The 19,360-nt window shown below is 42.5% G+C and overlaps 2 protein-coding genes across 2 annotated transcripts; both read right to left on the bottom strand.

The window, feature by feature from the left end:
- Nucleotides 1-190: 190 nt before the first annotated feature.
- Nucleotides 191-3,693, bottom strand: LOC138636320 (zona pellucida sperm-binding protein 3-like). Its single transcript, XM_069724275.1, has 9 exons — nucleotides 3,668-3,693; nucleotides 1,851-2,286; nucleotides 1,652-1,764; nucleotides 1,455-1,561; nucleotides 1,182-1,353; nucleotides 992-1,106; nucleotides 839-918; nucleotides 660-748; nucleotides 191-513 (listed from the first exon to the last, which is right to left on the bottom strand). Exons 1-9 carry the CDS (start codon nucleotides 3,691-3,693, stop codon nucleotides 278-280), a joined length of 1,374 nt encoding a protein of 457 aa, XP_069580376.1. The 3' UTR covers nucleotides 191-277.
- On the bottom strand, nucleotides 2,834-15,695 carry LOC138636307 (sodium-dependent lysophosphatidylcholine symporter 1-B-like). The gene is made up of 13 exons (XM_069724255.1): nucleotides 15,462-15,695; nucleotides 13,812-13,940; nucleotides 11,478-11,602; nucleotides 8,648-8,771; nucleotides 8,337-8,567; nucleotides 8,153-8,243; nucleotides 7,710-7,828; nucleotides 7,037-7,120; nucleotides 5,985-6,068; nucleotides 5,654-5,766; nucleotides 5,414-5,557; nucleotides 4,995-5,171; nucleotides 2,834-4,738 (listed from the first exon to the last, which is right to left on the bottom strand). Exons 1-13 carry the CDS (start codon nucleotides 15,543-15,545, stop codon nucleotides 4,684-4,686), a joined length of 1,560 nt encoding a protein of 519 aa, XP_069580356.1. The 5' UTR covers nucleotides 15,546-15,695; the 3' UTR covers nucleotides 2,834-4,683.
- Nucleotides 15,696-19,360: the final 3,665 nt, after the last annotated feature.

Raw genomic sequence — 19,360 nt, 5'->3', positions numbered from 1 at the left:
CTCCTCTTCCTCCTCCTCTTCACCACTACCTGTGCGTGTCCAGCTTTCATCCTCATCCTTAGAGTCAGGATGCTGTGCCTTTCTACATTTGTTGACATCTGAAAGTAAAATTTGCTCCCCCTGCATCCGGGGATGGAGCACTTCGTCTGCCTCAGGATCTACGTCACAAATATCATCTTCCCTGTCCTCCACTTCAATCTCTGAGAAATCATTTTCTTCATACGCTGATCCATCCTCCCCAAACTCAGTGAAATAATTCATTTCAGATTCATTCCATTCATGCTCTAAGTCTTTCTCCATAAAAGCTGCTTCTTCTTCCTGTCCCATCATCATCATCATCATCATCATCATCCTTTACAATCCCCGCACTTTCCGGAAGCTCATCAATGTAACGACTAATTTTGTTGTTTTCTTCCCTCATCTTGGTGGCCAGAGAAGAGCTGACTGGTAGAAAGCCATCTTCCACTGTGTATGGCTGATCTGAGACCATTAATGGCCCACTGCTTGCAGAGCCTGTGAAGAATGTAAGAAATTAAATGTCAGTCTTAATGTTTTAGTTAACTAATAGAGATGCTTCTAGTACAATGAGTAGGAATTGGTGCTTGAATATTTCCTACAAAATATAATCAAAGCTAAAAAAAACCTAAAACATCACATACCTTCCATCATGGCCCGCCGGGTTTTAGAGGTCACACATTGTGACTCACAGCATTCACATATGGAGTCGTCACCAGTTAAAGCCCCCCACCTGTTATGGCAAAGATAAGCTCAACCCACAATCCACCATCTAAAAAGCTGCATTTCTGTTATGGCAATAAGAGTCTATTTTAAGGCTCACATGTTTCCTTTGTAGGTGCAGGACTTGTGAGCAGGACCTGGTTCCTCTGATGTGACCAAGAATTTGCAGTGAACTCTGACCTAAAACAGAAACTGGGTTAACAGAGATGGTAGCACGTGTAAACCCAGAGAATCAACACTTCTCGACTCTTACCTCAGTGTCGGGGTCAGCAGTAAACTGGAAGGCCTTTAAGGATAGCCTCAGGGTCTTGTTTGTCCGAGAAAGGAACCGAGAGGCTCCAGGATCTCGCTTGCTGTCCAGCAAACATCTAAGGAGGTGGATGACAACAATGTTGACACAAAACCACATTTGTTTTCCAACCAAGGTTTTTAACAATACATACCCAGAGTTGCCTATGATGGGGTATTTGAGGGAGGATTCACCACTGGGTGGTGTTGCATAACAGCTCTTGATGTACAGCTTTCCTCCAGCAGGGAGATGTGGAGCAGAAACCTGGAAATTAACAGTTTGCCCAAGCTGGTACACCCGAGACTCGGCTGGTCTGCTCCAGGAATCTAAGGGTCCATTTTAGGTGTCACATATTAAAACCACTTTTTGATATGTATTAAAATCTTCCAAATAGTGTAATGAACAACGCAGCAGCTTTTACGCATACCATCCATTAACTTGATCTGGAATTCATTGGGACGTCCTTTCAGATTTTTACGCACAATAACAGTTTCCCAGGTGGGCTTTACAACCAGTTGGTGTACATGATGGTCCCTGTACATGATGAAGAGTTTGGAGACTGTAAGTACTAACCAAGTCTCTACACACATCAGATGTTAAAAATAGCAAAGAACCCACTCTAACCTTTGATAACGGCATTCGACGTCTACATCAAGCCGGTGCGCACTGCTTGGGAATCGTCTTGGCGAAGGCTCATAATGGAGAACGAATTTGTAGACCAGATAACCGGGGGGCAGCTGTCAATAAAGAGTCAGAAGGTATGATGTCAAGAGTAAAGATTCAGGAAGAGTTTGTAAGCAAATGACACCCATGGACAGCTTACCTGACGCACTCCGTCACACGCTGTCAAGGGATACGTGAAGAGCAGGTCACCGTGGGGTCTACGGACCCCGTTGCTTTTGCAGCTGCTGCCCAATTCCAGCTCCTCTGCATCCGCGCCGAGACCGTAGAAAGCTCGTTTGACCCGCACGACAAAGTTGGATGTGGAGCAGGTTACAGAGACGTCTGGGAGATAAGCAAAGTCGGACTGGGTCCTTGCGTAAATCGCTCCTGGGTCAATGGGTGGAGGTGTTACAGGAGTTACAGGAGGATACGACCTTTGGGAGCCGAGTTGAGACAATGGAGATTTGCTGGAAGGGAACTTCTGGCGGGATTTTCTGCCTTCTGTTGCCAGTTTGATCGATTTGGGCTTGGGAGCGCCCAGTTTGAAACCCCTTTTCCCTCTTGTAATTGGGGAGTCATAAGTGTCCGCTGCAGTGCTAAGGAGGCCAAGAGATAAAACATTCCACCAAATAAAGAGATGCCACTTTGTTTTCATTGCAACAGACTGACTGCTGTCCTTCTAGCGTTCCCTTTCAATCCGCGCGTAAGAGCCCCACCGTCAATGCTGCAGATAATTAGTGGTGATCAATTGGCAGCCTGCTGTTTAACAGGCAAAGTTCAACTTCATTTATTTGGTTGATTTCAGTCTTTAAAATAAACCACTACCAGCTTTCCTCGGATACAGATAAGTGGTATAATTAATTCCCAGTAATTTTATCATACAATGAATTTAATGAGAAAAAAAGTTTAATTGTTGCCCAAAAATGTTTTATGTTTTTAAATGTTCTATGGCAACCTAACTTTGGCAAAATCCTCTCGCTTTGCCAAGAAAATGGAGCCTACATTATATGACATGAATCTAATGCTACTAAATATACTGTATCTGGCAAGAAAACCTCATCAAGGTGGCTGAAACAAGTGTTTAAATACTCTTCATGTAAAAAACATGTGTTTTGGGGATATTTTAATGAAATCAATTCTCTCTTCTCTGTCTTGACAAATTTTATTCACAGACTTAGAATTACAAATTTACAGCACACTGATCCCTCTCTTCAGATTTATATTTTTCTCATCATGTTGAGACTTCGAAAAAGTATTTACAATTTACACAAACAGCAGCATATAAATGGCAAGGAGACCAGTGGGCGATGTAATGTGCTTCATTCAGTTCATTTAGTGCAATTTCAAACCCCTAAAGATAAATATACTAAGATTTATTTTTGAAACCTTGATTACATCGTCAGAGGTGAAATCAATTGAGAACAAAGGCCTTCAACTTCTAGTAAAATAATCTAGGATTGGACTGCTTCTTTTGTGATCCACAATTCTGCAAAGGCATCTTGTTAATAACTTCACAGCAACTTCAACCTTTTTTAGAAAAAGGGAGAAAAAACAAATCCACCATTTTGATGTTCTCAGTTTTCCACAGGACAAAAAAAAAAAAATCACTTGTTCACACAGTCAACAAAAAACACTCAATCATTGTTAATAAATTATATTACACATCTGCTTTCATACGAAAAATGATAATCCCTTAGATAGTTTGTTGAAATAAATAGTTAAACAAAGCATTTCCCATCATAGAATGTGAGAACATGCTCAATGAAATGACTTCATAAAGGAGCTGACTTTGCTGTAAAAGCACATTCAGACATTTCTATGAAACCCAGTGGCGAGTGGCTGACATGTTAAAGCAGAGCGAAGGTGTGATGGGAAATACTTCACAGTGGCATAAAAAACAAACCAAATAATTTGAGTAGCAAGTTCAATAGAAATGATACAAGATGTGTTTGTAAGGCAGTGATTCAGATAACCTACATATCATCGTGTACCACAGGATGCATTTTCCCCTTCAGAAAGTTCAAGTACATTTTATGTCTGAATGAAGTTTTCTAGAGGAAACCAACAAGTAGAAATTGGAGCAAATCCTCATCCAACTCCAATTGGTGGAGTAGTGCTGGCTGAAACGGTCCATTTAGACATGGTAAACATCAAACTCCAGATGGCACGAGTGATGGTCAGATCTTGTAAACCAGCAAATAAATACTTCATGAACATAAATCACGGCTGCCTCCCAGTTCCGACTACTTCTAACCAGGCTTTGAGAATGTGGTGCAGTCACACAGGAAGTGACAAAAAAAGAAGACTTTAGTCCCAAAATGAAATGCACAAAGGAGCCAAAAACAAAAATAGAACTCTCCAGGAACATCTTGGAAGACAATAAAAGTAATACATCTTTGGAAAAACAGTTCAATGTCTCTTTGTTGCGTAAAACTCAACAGAGATAAAATGACTACAGCTCCCAAAAGTCTTTGTCATTCATTTATAGAAGCTGTAGCAGCTGAATGCCAACAAAGATGAGTGAGAGCTGTGTTTAAATGATGACGAGGTCTGATTCTTCTGTCCATTTCAGTGATCGATATCCATTTAGATTAAAATATGGACAGATGCTGCGTTTCAGATAAACAGTGAAAGAAAAGTTTATAGAAAACAAAAACTGAATCTGATCTGGGACTTTGGCTTTACACTGATACAATAATACTCAGTGTAGATTTCTATATTGTATGTGCTTCTGAGTTGTGTTTAATACAACTTAACGGGACAGCTGGTGATAAAAAAACAAATCGGAAGATACTTCACACGCGAGGTGATGCTGGCTGGCCACTAGAGGGTGATGTAAACTTGTGTGCTTCACTGGTGGGAGCGTGTTGATGCTGACGGTGTGAAGGCAGCAGAAGAGGCGCTCTGTGGTCGCCTTCTCTGGAACTCCAGACACTTTGCAGTCCCTGCGCAGACATGAATAGCAGCAGTGGTGGTTGGCTCGGCCTCTGCAGCTACACGTTGCTCCTAAGTTCTGAGGTTTCGGATTCAGAATCTGCTTCGGAGTCCCTGTTTAAAGGACGGGAGAACAGCCAGGAGTCACACACAAAGAACTTGGCTTGTGCAGACAAAGTTAATAACGCGTGCCAACGGCCAGAAAAAAACAGATTTTGTAAAGATTTCCTTTTGAATTTAGCTCAGGTCTACAGATTGTTCTGTTTAATGTGGTTATGCAGGAGTCCTGCTGCACAGCAATAGTTGTTTGTTGTTTGCTTATCGTGGATCACGTCTGAGCTTCTGCGTGTGCATTTCACTCCTCACTTACAACATTTCCTGCAGTAGTTTCCGGTTGCCTTGCCTCCTCTCCTCATCAATGGGATAAGTCCTCAATATCAACAGTCCCACAGCGATGAGAACCACGGGAACGGGAGAGACCAGCACCTTCAGGGTTAAACTGACCGCCTCGGGCTGAGAGCACTGCCCAGTCACATAGCCGGCAAATCTGGGGAAAAATGCAGGTGGAGGGAGAAAAGTTGAGCTGATGCGAGTAGTTTGGCAAAGTGGCTATAGCTGAAGGATTATGTGATTGTTGACCACATGACCGCTGGACTGATGAGCTGTAATAGGGAGGAATGTCATGTCGTGTTCATCACAGCTTAAAGGATGAAAACATAAATATACATGAGAATAATTTATGACTACAGCTACGAATAATGATGATAAAAAATAAAAAAAAAAACGTACTTCAAACTGAGGGTAGAGACGCCGAGGGATACTCCAGAGGCGAACTTGATGAAGAACACGTAGAAGGAGTAGAAGAGGGCTTCATGACCGTGGGTGTTTGGATTTTTAACTTTGAAGTCGTCCACTACATCAGGAAGCATTGACCTGAAGGCACAAGCATTGAGACACATGACTGAGACAGAAATCCTCATTTGCATGTGGTGGCAGGGTTGGGTTCAGAGAATGAACTGTCGTGCTCACCAGGGCAGAAGGAAAGCTGCTCCCACACTAACACCTGCTGCCACAGAGAACAAGTAGGAAACGATCAGGTTGCTCTTGATGGAGACAATCAGGATCATGAAGGGTACCGCCCACTTTAGAAAGAGACACAAGGATGTCAGTCATCCATAAAAACAACGCCCTCGTCGAGGTGATGCCTTCACTGGAGTCAAAAGATTTCCTGAATAAGATTTTCTGATGTCTTACAGACTGAATGATTTGGTCTAAAAAATAACAAATTAGTCTAACATGTAAATAATCATTCGTGGCAACGCCAGCTTTGGCAAACAAAACATAAACATCTATTACTAACCGTAATGCCGAAGTAAACTGCCATCTTCTTCCCGAAGCGGTTCAGAAACCACTGCCAGAACGGGATGCTGGCGGTCCCGGACACCTGGAAAAAAAAACAAAGAATTATCAGTGTTGTTATTCTATGAAATATCATCATGCAAGTTCCCATGAGGGCAGAGGGACAACAGATTGCATCAATCAGGGTTCATGATAAAAATTTGAGCTTCATGTGGTTTCAGTTATTATTATTGCACATGGAAGCTGAAGTCAAAAGAAATTGCCATACAGAAAAGTCAAAGAAGCGTTTGAGGCAAGTTGGAAACAGCCAGTTTGTTCACCACAGAGTAGGTTGACTTTTAGCTAACTGAGCTTCATTAAGTATTGTGGGAAATGTGAGAACCGGGAGGAATAAAGCGGAGGTCAGGGCTCAAGGCCACAACATGCTTTGAGTTTTTTTTTAACTTAACCTCGTAGGCGGCCGACAACCAATGAGCTCTCGGCCAACTTTGGTCAACCGGTGTCAAATGACCACACAGGAGGGAGCAATCGAAAACCCAGAAAGCGTGAGAAATACCAAAATGTTGACTGAGCGAATTCTGTGGAAAATATTTTCTCTGTCCTCCTCCACTCCCACCTGTCCAAATATGATACACGGTGCCCAAAATGGTTTCCACTCCTAATGAAGAGGGAAAGGCAGCGAGGGGAGGATGGCGGGGAGGGCTCCACCAGTGGCAGCAGTTCCCATGGTGGCAGTGAAGGGTCGCCGGGACAACAAGAGCTCCACTGTGTGCCCGTCTCTCCCTAGCTCTCGCTGCTAATGCAGAGTTAACGTGTGGTAGACGGATTCCCAGGAACCCAAACAACACGTCCTCTCACCCTGATAATCTGCCCATTCAGTCGCGGTGCCATGCGTGTCCTCGCGTGATGAAAACGCACCGAGGAACAGCTGAAAATCCCACAAACTGCTACGCACGAGGTTTTCTGCTGCAGACTCTCCCTCCACACGTCATCCTGATTATTACTTCTTAAAAGAAGATAAAGAATCCTTCAGTAGAAAATAGAAACACTCACCATGATGACCAGCAGAATGTTCTGGAAGTCGTTCCTGTGGCCGAGAGCGTAGGTGATGAAAAGAGCAAAGTTTCCCTCCAGCAGCTGGAAAAGACAAATGAAGAGTCCTTTTAGAACCAATTAGTTTATACGGGTCGATGTTTACCAAATTAGCACCCCTGGTTGAGTTCAGGTCCAGAACGCCGGGTCGGGGTTTGGTTTAAAACGATGATTTGAACAGTGTCGTGCGTTTTAAAAGTTACTGATTCCTACGCCGACATGCAACGATCGTTTAAATGTGGTTTAAAAAAAGACAAAAACAAAAAAAACTGTCCCGACTCGTGGCTGGAAACCAGAAGTGTACAGTGGTCTCTTGATGTCGTCTGAGCAGCCTCACTTCTCCACGACGCCAGATCGTCATTATTCATACGACCACTTTAAAAAGTGACTGTAGGACGTAATAAGCTGCTTCCACAAAGACTCTCTGGGGTCATTTTTTTTGGAGGATATTGTCTCTTAGACAAAATACAGTTACGGTTGATGTGTTCAACACTTTGGAGACGACACGTATTCACTTCCTCGCCAAGAGCTAAATGAGACGATGGATTTCTCGAAATGTAAAAATATTCCTTTAAAAAAACAAAAACAAGACTCCTCTGAATAACACGGGAAAGACGAAGAAACTCAGCTTTACCATGAAGGCCAGAGTGGTGAAGAGGAAGCCGATGACCAGTTTGATGTAGGGCTCGTGACTCGCCACCACCCACAGGCCCTGACGGAAGGTGAGCAGCTCCGACTTCTTTCTTCCGCTCTCTAGAATCCGACGTGGAGGAGAAGAAAACAAAGATAAGACAGCTGTGTGAAGAATGTAAAACACAAAAAGAGCCCGTCTGATAACCGATAACCTCGCATTTGTCTGATCTGCATCATGCAGGCATTTTGCACCTCACAGAAAATGACCTCCATATGTTTGGCATCTGATATATCGCTGATGAAGATGAGAAGGTCAAATGATTAGTCTGTCAGTGTCCGCAGCCTTTTTTTTTTTTTTAAATCTTTGTTTATTTTCTCAAATCTAACCTGAAGTTATCAGATTCTTTAAGCATCGTAACGTCTCGTCTCCTCGTGGATTCGTACCTTTTTTCTCCTTCACGCCCAAAAACAGGACTACGGTACACAGGATGTAGATGATGCAGATGACTCCTGACGCCACCAAGTAAGCTTGTTTCTGAGGACAGAAAAATTATTATTTTGCAGTGATGCCGCATCAAATTGTTTGTAAGTCTCATCATTTATCTGACAGAAAAGCAAAGAGACTCACCGTCTCGTCCAGCGAACGCCTGGTCACGTTGACTCCGGAGGAGCTCGTCCCGTCGGAGACATCGGACTCGGTGGGACAATTTGAAACGGCACCTACGATCTGACCCTGGATGGCGGTGCCCAGCACGGTGCCCATCACCTCCACCATCATACGGTAGGCGGTGGCAGAGTCCCGTTCCTTCTGGTCGTTGCTGATGAACATTGTGAGGGCTGAATATGGAACATGGAAGCACTGCAAACGCACACAAACACACGGTCAGACCGTTTATTCAACGTATACGACGGGACCGAAGGTGACGGAGCGGAACTGACCGTCTGCATGGACTGGAAGAGGCAGTAAAAGATCAGGTACCACACCACCTTCCCCTCCTCAAACGGAGGAACGTACCAGATGAGGAAGTACGCTAGCACGGCGAACGGCGTGGAGACGAGGATCCTGAGGAGAGGAGAGGAGAGGAGAGGAGAGGAGAGGAGAGGAGAGGAGAGGAGAGGAGAGGAGAGGGGAGGGGAGGGGAGGGGAGGAGAGGAGAGGAGAGGAGAGGAGAGGAGGAGAGGAGAGGAGAGGAGAGGAGAGGAGAGGAGAGGAGAGGAGAGGAGAGGAGAGGAGAGGAGAGGAGAGGAGAGGAGAGGAGGTTAGGAGAGGAGAGGAGAGGAGAGGAGAGGAGAGGAGGTTAGGAGAGGAGAAGAGGAGAGGAGAGGAGAGGAGAGGAGAGGAGAGGAGAGGAGAGGAGAGGAGAAAGGTCAAAAAGAAGTCTTCATGGCTCTCAACATGTAAATGTTTTTTTTTTTTTTAAACCAACAAAGGGGATTTTTTTTTTCCTCAGTGAGTTTCATTGTTTGTTTAGACGTTAAACGAAGAGGACTCTGTGTTTCCCTCCCTGAAGAGTGGATTTGATGAACTCTGCCCACTATTACTCTACCATAACCCCCCCCCTTTCATTGTTCCTCCCTTGCAGTCACTTCTTTTCTACTCTCTCCCTGCTGCTTTGTGAATAATCCACCTAATCCTGCCTTGTTAGAGCTCGTGTGCGGTGAAAGGATTCAGTCGAGGCTGCATGAGGAGAGGAGGGTGGGCCGGCCCCGGCGGACCACCTCACTCTCACCCCACTCCGTCTCAACAGCTTCGTAATGCCCTCCGGCTGATCTCCGTCCTGGACCTCAGTCAGAGACGCTGGTGCCACTTCAGAGGCTTGTTTTTTTTTTTTTTTAAAAACATACAAAAGTGCAGTTAAACTCCCCGTGAAGATGAGGAAATGAGCCACTTTCTGTTTGTGAAGAGAAGCATTGAAAGATATTTTTGTACCAAAATGAAACCATTCATCCCGTTCTGGTATCACAACCGCAGCTTATTTTTTTTTTTAATATATATCAGTGAAAAGATACTCATTTTAACATGCACACATATTTTCATATATTTTGTGACATTTTATGGCCCAAACAATAACGGAAAAAAACCCGCTTCAAGATTAATCGATGAAGCCATTTGATTCAGGATGAGCTGAACTCTAAATGACAGCAAATATCACATTCAAATACATATGTTTGCCTTCACTTTGTTTCATCAACAGCTGTCACTGAATCCATGTCATTAAACACTGCGAAAGACTCCTTTATCTAATGTGACCATCTGCACTCACGTCATGTGACGCGCGCAATGAAAGAAACTCCTGATTTCCTCTAACGTCGCAGTAAATTAGGTTACCGAAAGCTAATTTATCTGGAAATAGGAAGTTTTGACTGGCAGGGCTGACTGAACACACACCACAGACTTCCTTCAGAAGGTCAGTGAGTGCACACACACACACACACACACACACACACACACACACACACACACACACACACACACACACACACACACACACACACACACTGCTAACGTGTTTCAAATTAAATGAAATACACAAGAAACTTAACATGCAGATGAGGTCAAGTGTTCCTTTCTATTCGTCACGCAAGTGTTTCCACGAGCAACATTTCAGGTCGACAGGAAGGAGACGTGAGAAGGTGAAAACATCTGTGGGTTCTTATCACGTTTCATGTAACACAATGACCTTTATTCTATTATTCTATTATTCTATTCTATTATTGACCCAAAGTAACCTCCCGAATCGTCAGAGGAAATCAAACATGCACACACAAAAGGGACACACACGCCTACTGGTTTAAAGCTCATGGTGTGTTGTGGGTTTAACCAATCGCAGTAGAAGCCCCCCCCCCCCCCCCCGCGCTTCCTTCAGCTTACAATTGCAGCTCATGCACAGCCGGTATTTTTAAAAAAAAAAATTTAACTGCACTGCATTTAAGAATGCAGTGACATCATGCATGTGAGAAAAAGCCTGTCAAATATGTAGTTGAGCTACTTATTAATGACCTTGAGATGATTTCTGAAGCACAAATTCTTGTAACAGCAGGTTTTAGTCTGCCAGCACAATGTCAAGGTCACCTTTCTGTACAAACAGACTTCTTCAGGAGCTCCACCGTCTCAATTAGGTTGTAAAAGTAAATGTTATTCTATCAAGGAGAGCGTCTGAATTTTACAATTTTGCAACCTGCATTTTTGTTGTTGTTGTTGAACCTTTTAATGCTTTAAGTAAAAACGCGTCAAAACACACATCCGTCCTCGTCAGGGTCACGGAGAGCCGCGGCAACTCCCAGCATGCTTTTGGCAAAAGACGGGGAGAGCTTTGACAAGCTTCCAGCTCGATCGCAAGGCTAACATGTGCACACGTATGCAGAATTTACACATGAAGGTGCACATGCACGAGAAATGTGCAATGCAGCAGTAAATGCGGGTTCATTGTTGCGCGTTCAGCTACGAGCGGAGAAGCTGTTCACTTCCCACTGAGCTCCTCAGCTGCTGCTGTTCAGTTTTAGTATGTTTGCCACACATGACTTGCAGTTTCTTCTACAAGGTCAGATTGCATACTTGCATTACCCTTTAAGTTTGTTGCCGTGGTAACTGGTAATGGCTCATGAGCTGCTTTTTTTTTTTTGTCTGTGCATTTTCCTCACATTTCTCCACTTCCTCAATATCCTAGCAACTCATTACACACATATATATATATATATATATATATTTTTTTTTTATGATCATCACTCGATATCGTCTCTGCTTTGTGAACCCGATCCAAACACCTACCAGGGCATCATGCGGCCGACGCCGGTCCATTTAGTCCGGCTCACCAGGAAACCCACCGTCGGGTCTGTGATGGCATCCCAGGCCCGGCCCACAAACAGGATGATAGAAGCATAGAAGGGATCCAGCTAGAGCGGGGACATGGGGGGGGGGGGGGGGGAGAGTGAGACTTGGGACCAAAACAAAGAGGATGCCAAATGCTACCTCATATGGCTCGGCTGGAGAACGGTTCAAAAGGGCTCCGACACCACAGAGGTCATGGAGACATTTTTCAGCCTTTGAGTACAAAACCAGCGAAACACACGATTTCTTTTGGAACAAAGTGGCATTCAAAGCCACTGAAATGATGTCATGCTTTGAGCTGAATGGCCTTTATTTAACATCCTACTGTGTACAGTGAGAAGGTCTAATTCGCTAATCAAGTAACAAAGCAAACCAGTAGGAGTCCATGTTAATGCGCTTGACCGACTACTGCAGGAGTGAGACTGTTAAACTGATCTTCAAGGCTTGAAGCTAATCGGTGTGTTGCTGCTGGAAATATGCAAATATAATGGGCCGAGTTCACGACTTGTTTATATTCTGCAAATACAGTGGGTACGGAAAGTATTCAGACCCCTTTAAAATTTTCACTCTTTGTTTCATTGCAGCCATTTGCTAAAATCAAAAAAGTTCATTTTATTTCTCATTAATGTACACTCAGCACCCCATGTTGACAGAAAAAAACAGAAATGTAGAAATTTGTGCAAATTTATTAAAAAAGAAAAACTGAAATATCACATGGTCATAAGTATTCAGACCCTTTGCTCAGTATTGAGTAGAAGCACCCTTTTGAGCTCGTACAGCCATGAGTCTTCTTGGGAATGATGCAACAAGCTTTTCACACCTGGATTTGGGGATCCTCTGCCATTCTTCCTGGCAGATCCTCTCCAGTCCGTCAGGTTGGATGGTGAACGTTGGTGGACAGCCATTTTCAGGTCTCTCCAGAGATGCTCCATTGGGTTTAGGTCAGGGCTCTGGCTGGGCCAGTCAAGAATGGTCACAGAGTTGTTCTGAAGCCACTCCTTTGTTATTTTAGCTGTGTGCTTCGGGTCATTGTCTTGTTGGAAGGTGAACCTTCGGCCCAGTCTGAGGTCCAGAGCACTCTGGAAGAGGTTTTCTTCCAGGATATCTCTGTACTTGGCCACATTCATCTTTCCTTCAATTGCAACCGGTCGTCCTGTCCCTGCAGCTGAAAAACACCCCCATAGCATGATGCTGCCACCACCATGTTTCACTGTTGGGATTGTATTGGGCAGGTGATGAGCAGTGCCTGGTTTTCTCCACACATACCGCTTAGAATTAACGCCAACAAGTTCAATCTTGGTCTCATCAGACCAGAGAATCTTATTTCTCATAGTCTGGGAGTCCTTCATGTGTTTTTTGTCAAACTCTATGCGGGCTTTCATATGTCTTGCACTGAGGAGAGGCTTCCGTCGGGCCACTCTGCCATAAAGCCCCGACTGGTGGAGGGCTGCAGTGATAGTTGACTTGGTGGAACTTTCTCCCATCTCCCTACTGCATCTCTGGAGCTCAGCCACAGTGATCTTTGGGTTCTTCTTTACCTCTCTCACCAAGGCTCTTCTCCCACGATTGCTCAGTTTGGCTGGACGGCCAGGTCTAGGAAGAGTTCTGGTCGTCCCAAACTTCTTCCATTTAAGGATTATGGAGGCCACTGTGCTCTTAGGAACCTTGAGTGCTGCAGAAATTATGTTGTAACCTTGGCCAGATCTGTGCCTTGCCACAACTCTGTCTCTGAGCTCCTTGGACAGTTCCTTCGACCTCATGATTCTCATTTGCTCTGACATGCACTGTGAGCTGTAAGGTCTTATATAGACAGGTGTGTGCCTTTCCTAATCAAGTCCAATCAGTTTAATTAAACACAGCTGGACTCCAATGAAGGAGAAGAACCATCTCAAGGAGGATCAGAAGAAATGGACAGCATGTGAGTTAAATATGAGTGTCACAGCAAAGGGTCTGAATACTTATGACCATGTGATATTTCAGTTTTTATTTTTTAATAAATTTGCACAAATTTCTACATTTCTGTTTTTTTCTGTCAACATGGGGTGCTGAGTGTACATTAATGAGAAATAAAATGAACTTTTTTGATTTTAGCAAATGGCTGCAATGAAACAAAGTGAAAAATGTAAAGGGGTCTGAATACTTTCCGTACCCACTGTAAATGAAGTGTATTTTGAAGAATTTGCGGTTTATGGTTAATCTGACGGTGTCTTTTTTTTTGTAGCTCAGCAATTCATTCCCTTTTTTCTTTGTGTGTGTGTAAATCTGGTTAATCACCTGCGCCACATCCAGCAGGTAGATCTGGAGGAAGAAGCCCAGAGCGCTGCCCGTGATCTGGTACGGCGCCCCGCCGAAGGCATAGCACAGCTTGTTGCACACAGACAGACGGTTTCTCGAGTCCTTCGGCTGGAAGAGAAGAACAGAGGGAGGACGGAGGAGATACGTGAGGATGTTAATTTGGCTTTAGATCCCTGAGGAGCTACAGATGAAGGTGGAGTGATGTGGGCGTGATCATTATCTACACCGCTGTCTTCTGTCTTCACCCTGGAGTTTATTTAATCCCCGTTTTCTGTTTCAGACACCCTCACTCGTCCCTCCGCCGAGCGACCGGCAAAACTGAAGCCGTGATGCGAAGCTACGAGGTTACTTTAGTTCAAACACACTCGTACTACTTCCCCGCATCACGCCGGTACACGGCCGTCGGCTCGAGGATGTGGAGGTGGATGACAGTCGGCAGACAGACCGGAGTCTCATCAGCTGCAGCCGATCAGGTGTAGAGGGGGTGATGATGTCAGCGAGGAGGGTGACTGTACACCACGATTCACAACCACACACACACACACACACACACACACACACACACACACACACACACTAAATCAGGATCACCTCTTGTTGGGAGGTTGGTACGTTATCACGAATCAGGAGTGAGCAATATTCATCCTCCCAAATCCATCACGACCGGGCTGGAATAATCATCCCCAGGACTAAAAATAAAACGATGCTAAATAAAGAGAGGCAGCCTGAGGATAACCTTTTCATGACTTTTGAGGCCCGGTGTGTTTAAAAGGGACTATAATGTATAATGTATAATGTATAATGTATAATGGGATAAGGGATGTATAATTTAGCAGCGCCCAAATTGGCACATTTACATTTCTCCATCCAGCAAAACCCCCAAAAACATTCAATTTAATTTCATATATACGAAAGAGAAATGCTTTTAATTCTCACTGCAAAGAAGCTGCACAGAGTGGATGTTTGGCAGTTTTGTTTTAAACATTGCAAAAATAATATGTCTGCAGATTATATTTCTGTCAGCTGACGGTTTCAGTTCTCCGGTTGTCGTTAAGGTTACGAGCCAAGAAAGTGCAGCAGGCTGTAGATGGATGAACCATGAAGCTGCCACGTTTTCATGTGTGGAGACAAATGTGAAGCTCTGGACACGAAATGCTGAGACGTGAAGTCTTCCAGGATGCTTTAATTCTCATACAAATGTCTTTATTTCTTTTATTTTTTTAATTGTTGAATATGATTTGTGCCTTTCAGAGGAAATGGCTCCACACATCGTGCCGGATGAGACTCTGAAGCACGTTTCCACACAACCATCCTTAACATGTGGTCCTTTCAAACCCGGGGTGGACAGCCTCGCCGAGGACAGATGGACAAACCGGGGTGGACAGCCTCGCCGAGGACAGATGGACAAACCGGGTGAAATTCAAAATCCCGAGGACAGGAAAAAAGGACACGAGACTGAGGCGCGTTTGAGGTTTGAGTTGCCGAAAGGAAAAGAAGTAACGGCCGCAATCTACCAAACGTTTGTTTGACTTTAGGCGCCTTTTTAAACCTAAACGAACAGAAATCACCGAAAGATTATTATTCCTCATTTTACAAACCTCTGAAATGAACGCGTGAAGCGGCACTTACCTTCACTGCCTTGATCTCGGTAGTTATAGGTTTGACTGCGAGTAAAGTCACCGCGTACTGCTCTGCGCCCTCTCCTCGTGCCATCGTTGCTGATGAGATGACGAAGTGATTGTTGGTTTTCCTTCCTCCACTATTGACCTGTTTTTCCGTTTGTGCAGCCCAACGCCAGCTGACGGCATCACGCTGTGAGCTCAGCTGAAGTCCTGCTGTGCGCCATCCAGCTCATTCATTCTACCACGCGACGTCATTCAAATGATGACGCGCACATCGCATGTTTTAACGGTGGCGCCTTCGTTGCGGTAAGGTTTTTGCACTTCCGGCTGTATCACCGGGTATTCATGACCCCTTCGATAAGCAAGAAACTGCTTAAGATGAGAGTAAATATCTCATCTGGGCTGTGAACATCCCGTGTTACTCTTTCAACACGGTTTGTATAATAATATAATGATAAAATCAATGCAAATTCAAAATGGAACTCAGCCAGTTAAATGTCATTGAAAGACTCTAAAAACCAGTAACCTTTAAACGGCGCAGCCAACAGAAAGAGAAAGCAATGCTGTCAAACCTTTTCTTTTATTTCTGATAACACAAAATGATTGAGGGTTTTTTTTTAAGAATGTGTTTTTCAGGTGTTATTTTTTCAAAAAAATATAGGCTATCAGGCGACTAAAAATAAATGGAAATTGAACCTGCACTTGCACAATGAAATAATTCAAAATGTGAAACTGTTAACATACTGATGACATCCCATGTGTTATTTTGAACTTACCAAAAATAATATTTATTTCGCTGCATTCTCGCTTATTTTGAAATGACAGTGAAAGAGTGCACTCGATGCTGATCAAATCAAAATAAAAAGTTTTGAAAATTAAAGACAATTACATTAGACTATCTAAAGTAAATCAAATTTATGTGAATTTTGTATGATTTCAGATTTCTGTCTCTTTTTTGATTTTAGTTTATTATAATTTACACTAAACACGAAATTACACTGAGTTGAAATAAATTTTAATTAAAATGAAAAAAAAATTGAATTCAAAAACAAAATGGACTAAATTAAAAAGTATTTCACTATTGGATGCAAAGCACTGCAAGATAACTCTGTTGTGCAAACTGTGGTCATCTTCAGGACCAAAAGAACACTCATCTTTGGTTTTCTTATTTTCCAACCTAGTGCTGTGTTGCAACAGTGAAAAATAGCTGAAAGGTATCTGATACCTGTTCTCAAACCGTCCAAACAGGACCCTTATCGGTCATCTGTTTGCTTTCACATTCAGCTCTATGACGCTATAAAATAAGATTACAGCATTTTATATGTAATGACACTCTGAAGTAATGCAGTGCTTTCCTTTTTGATACTAAATAAAACTTGTCGAAGAAAGTTAAGTAGGTTAATTAGGATTTGTTTGAACAAAAAACTGTGAAAATGCTTTAATACCACCACAAAACTTTGTTTTCCTCTGCTGCATGTGCTGATAGAGATTTTTCATACCGTCAGTTTTATTCAGCGTGTACTCTGAGCCTTGTGTGCTTGTTACTATTGTGTGTTATTTTATTTTTTTATGACCTTCTCTATTGAAAGGGAGACATTGTTCCTCTTGTTTCCAAATCTGCATGCTCACTATTCGTGCAAGCATTAAAAGGCAAAGAGGAAGAAATGCTGCTGAAAGAAAACCACTAACCTTCCTTCCTGCTCATATTTAATCTTGTACTGCTAATCAGAAGTTTAAATATAATTCTGCATCTTGGTAAATACATTGTGCTGCTTCCCCTTTAAATAATTCACATAACTTAGACACACGTCACCCTGTAATGTAGTTTTTATTTGGCCTTGTAAAACTTGACTGCAGAGTTGAAAGCGCTGTGAAGACGTGTCTGTTGGTAGCTGAATCAACATGATGCCGAGATCTGACTCGTTCAAAAGTCCAGTGTGAAATCCCAAGATATGGGGGAATCCTCCAGTAAAGCTAGTCTAGGTTATTTTCATGAAGACGATAATGAAATTAAATAACCGCCTCTTTCTACTCGGTGGGTGACATTTGAAAGACGCAGTAAATCTACTTCCATTATGAACTGGGTTCCCCCCTCCCTGAATACTGACCCAGCTGGAGGGAAACAAAGCCCACATGGTGAGCTGTTTCTGAGTCTGGGGAACTTAGCTGGTTTCATGACATACAATAACCTGAAACATCTTAATCCTGCTGATTTGTTCCCAGTAAAGGTAAAAGTGCCAAGAATAATGAAATCACGATGTAAATGAATAATGAGCGCTACTTGGGTGTGAGACATTTACTTTTCCATTTAGCTACAATTTAACCGAAATTAGTTTGGTTTTGTTCAAGGTGTAAAATCACAAATTGTAAAATCTTATGGCAGAGCACAGATTGTGTCTCCAGATAGGTAGGACCCATCTGACTTCACTTCATGTTCTTTTATGTCTTCATGATATTGAAAATCATAGCTAGAGGTGTTGATGTTTCTGGCTCATCCGTTTGTCCATCCGTCCTTCTGTCCATCCGTACGTGAACACAGTATCTCAGGAACTCCTCCAGGAAGCAGTTTAACTTCTGAAATCTTTCCCCCCAACAGAGTAGTGCTCCTGAGAGCCTGAATGTTCATTCAAACAAGCAAGACAGGTCTCCTCTTTCTGAGGAAGTCAATAAATTAGAGTTTCATGCAGATATTGATGGGTTTAAGCATCACTGAGGTTCTGCTTATATCTTGTTATATCATCATCCGTTTTGTTTGTAAATTCTCAATCTTGCAGTAAATAAGAATTTTGGTTGAGAGACAAATGAAGTGGAATAAAATCTACAATGTTTAAATTTGAAAAGTAGCATGAAATTATAATTTCTCACTAAACTGGAATACTCCAGGAAAATATAAACGTGTCAAAAATGAACTCAGCTCGTTTCAAACTTTGAGTAGTTTTTCAACTTAAAACTGCCACCATGGCGCCATCCAGTGGACATTCAGTTTTCTGCCATAATGGACTGCAGAAATTGACAATTTGTGGGACCGGATTAGCTCACTGAAATGTATTCACTTCACTGCGTTTGGACTACCAAACTGCTTATGATTCACAAGAGACATTATTTAGAAAAGTTGTTCCCTCCTTTTTGGCTTGAGACCCTTTAAAATGACTCATCTCCTGCACATTGGACGCATCCAACCAAAATGATAATCCCCTCTTAACTTTGTTTCATTTCAGTAGTTTTTGTCCCTGAGAAAGTAAAACGAATATACATGATCACGAATAAAGCAAACATTCTTAGACCTGCCAATCTTACAATATTTCACCTGTCATATTTCTGATGACTTTTTTTCTTTAACAAAAAGTCAAAAAAAATTAAAAATACTTAAGACTACAGTATGTTGTCTAAAATATGAAGAGAAAGTTTTACCATAGTATGTCGTCCATAACATCATGCAAAATAATAAAAAAAATTCGTCCAAAAAATGGCAAAAAAGTCATGCTATAGTATGACTTTTTTTTCTGCCGAAAAAATTAAAAATACTTAAGACTACAGTATGTTGTCTAAAATATGAAGAGAAAGTTTTACCATAGTATGTCGTCCATAACATCATGCAAAATAATAAAAAAAATGTGTCCAAAAAATGGCAAAAAAGTCATGCTATAGTATGACTTTTTTTTTCTGCCGAAAAAATTAAAAATACTTAAGACTACAGTATGTTGTCTAAAATATGAAGAGAAAGTTTTACCATAGTATGTCGTCCATAACATCATGCAAAATAATAAAAAAAATTTCGTCCAAAAAATGGCAAAAAAGTCATGCTATAGTATGACTTTTTTTTTTGCCAAAAAAATTAAAAATACTTAAGACTACAGTATGTTGTCTAAAATATGAAGAGAAAGTTTTACCATAGTATGTCGTCCA

The sequence above is a fragment of the Brachyistius frenatus genome, unplaced genomic scaffold, assembly GCF_029030835.1.
Source record: "Brachyistius frenatus isolate BFR_SWC_R1_liver_20210118 unplaced genomic scaffold, ASM2903083v1 Contig_368, whole genome shotgun sequence".
Lineage (NCBI taxonomy): Eukaryota > Metazoa > Chordata > Actinopteri > Embiotocidae > Brachyistius > Brachyistius frenatus.
Note: the sequence above shows the minus strand (reverse complement) of the source record. Positions and strands in the feature narration are given on the sequence as shown.

Excerpts from the sequence above, each read along its gene's own strand:
- LOC138636307 (XM_069724255.1), bottom strand. The coding sequence starts at position 15,545 with ATGGCACGAGGAGAGGGCGCAGAGCAGTACGCGGTGACTTTACTCGCA. Across the intron at positions 5,767-5,984 it reads CAGTTTACTTCGGCATTACG|TGGGCGGTACCCTTCATGAT; the intron begins GTTAGTAATAGA and ends CTCTTTCTAAAG. Across the intron at positions 5,172-5,413 it reads GTCTCTACCCTCAGTTTGAA|ATTTGCCGGCTATGTGACTG; the intron begins GTACGTTTTTTT and ends ATTTTTCCCCAG.
- LOC138636320 (XM_069724275.1), bottom strand. The coding sequence starts at position 3,693 with ATGCATCCTGTGGTACACGATGATAT. Across the intron at positions 1,765-1,850 it reads CGTGTGACGGAGTGCGTCAG|CTGCCCCCCGGTTATCTGGT; the intron begins GTAAGCTGTCCA and ends CTTTATTGACAG. Across the intron at positions 514-659 it reads CCGGCGGGCCATGATGGAAG|GCTCTGCAAGCAGTGGGCCA; the intron begins GTATGTGATGTT and ends CATTCTTCACAG.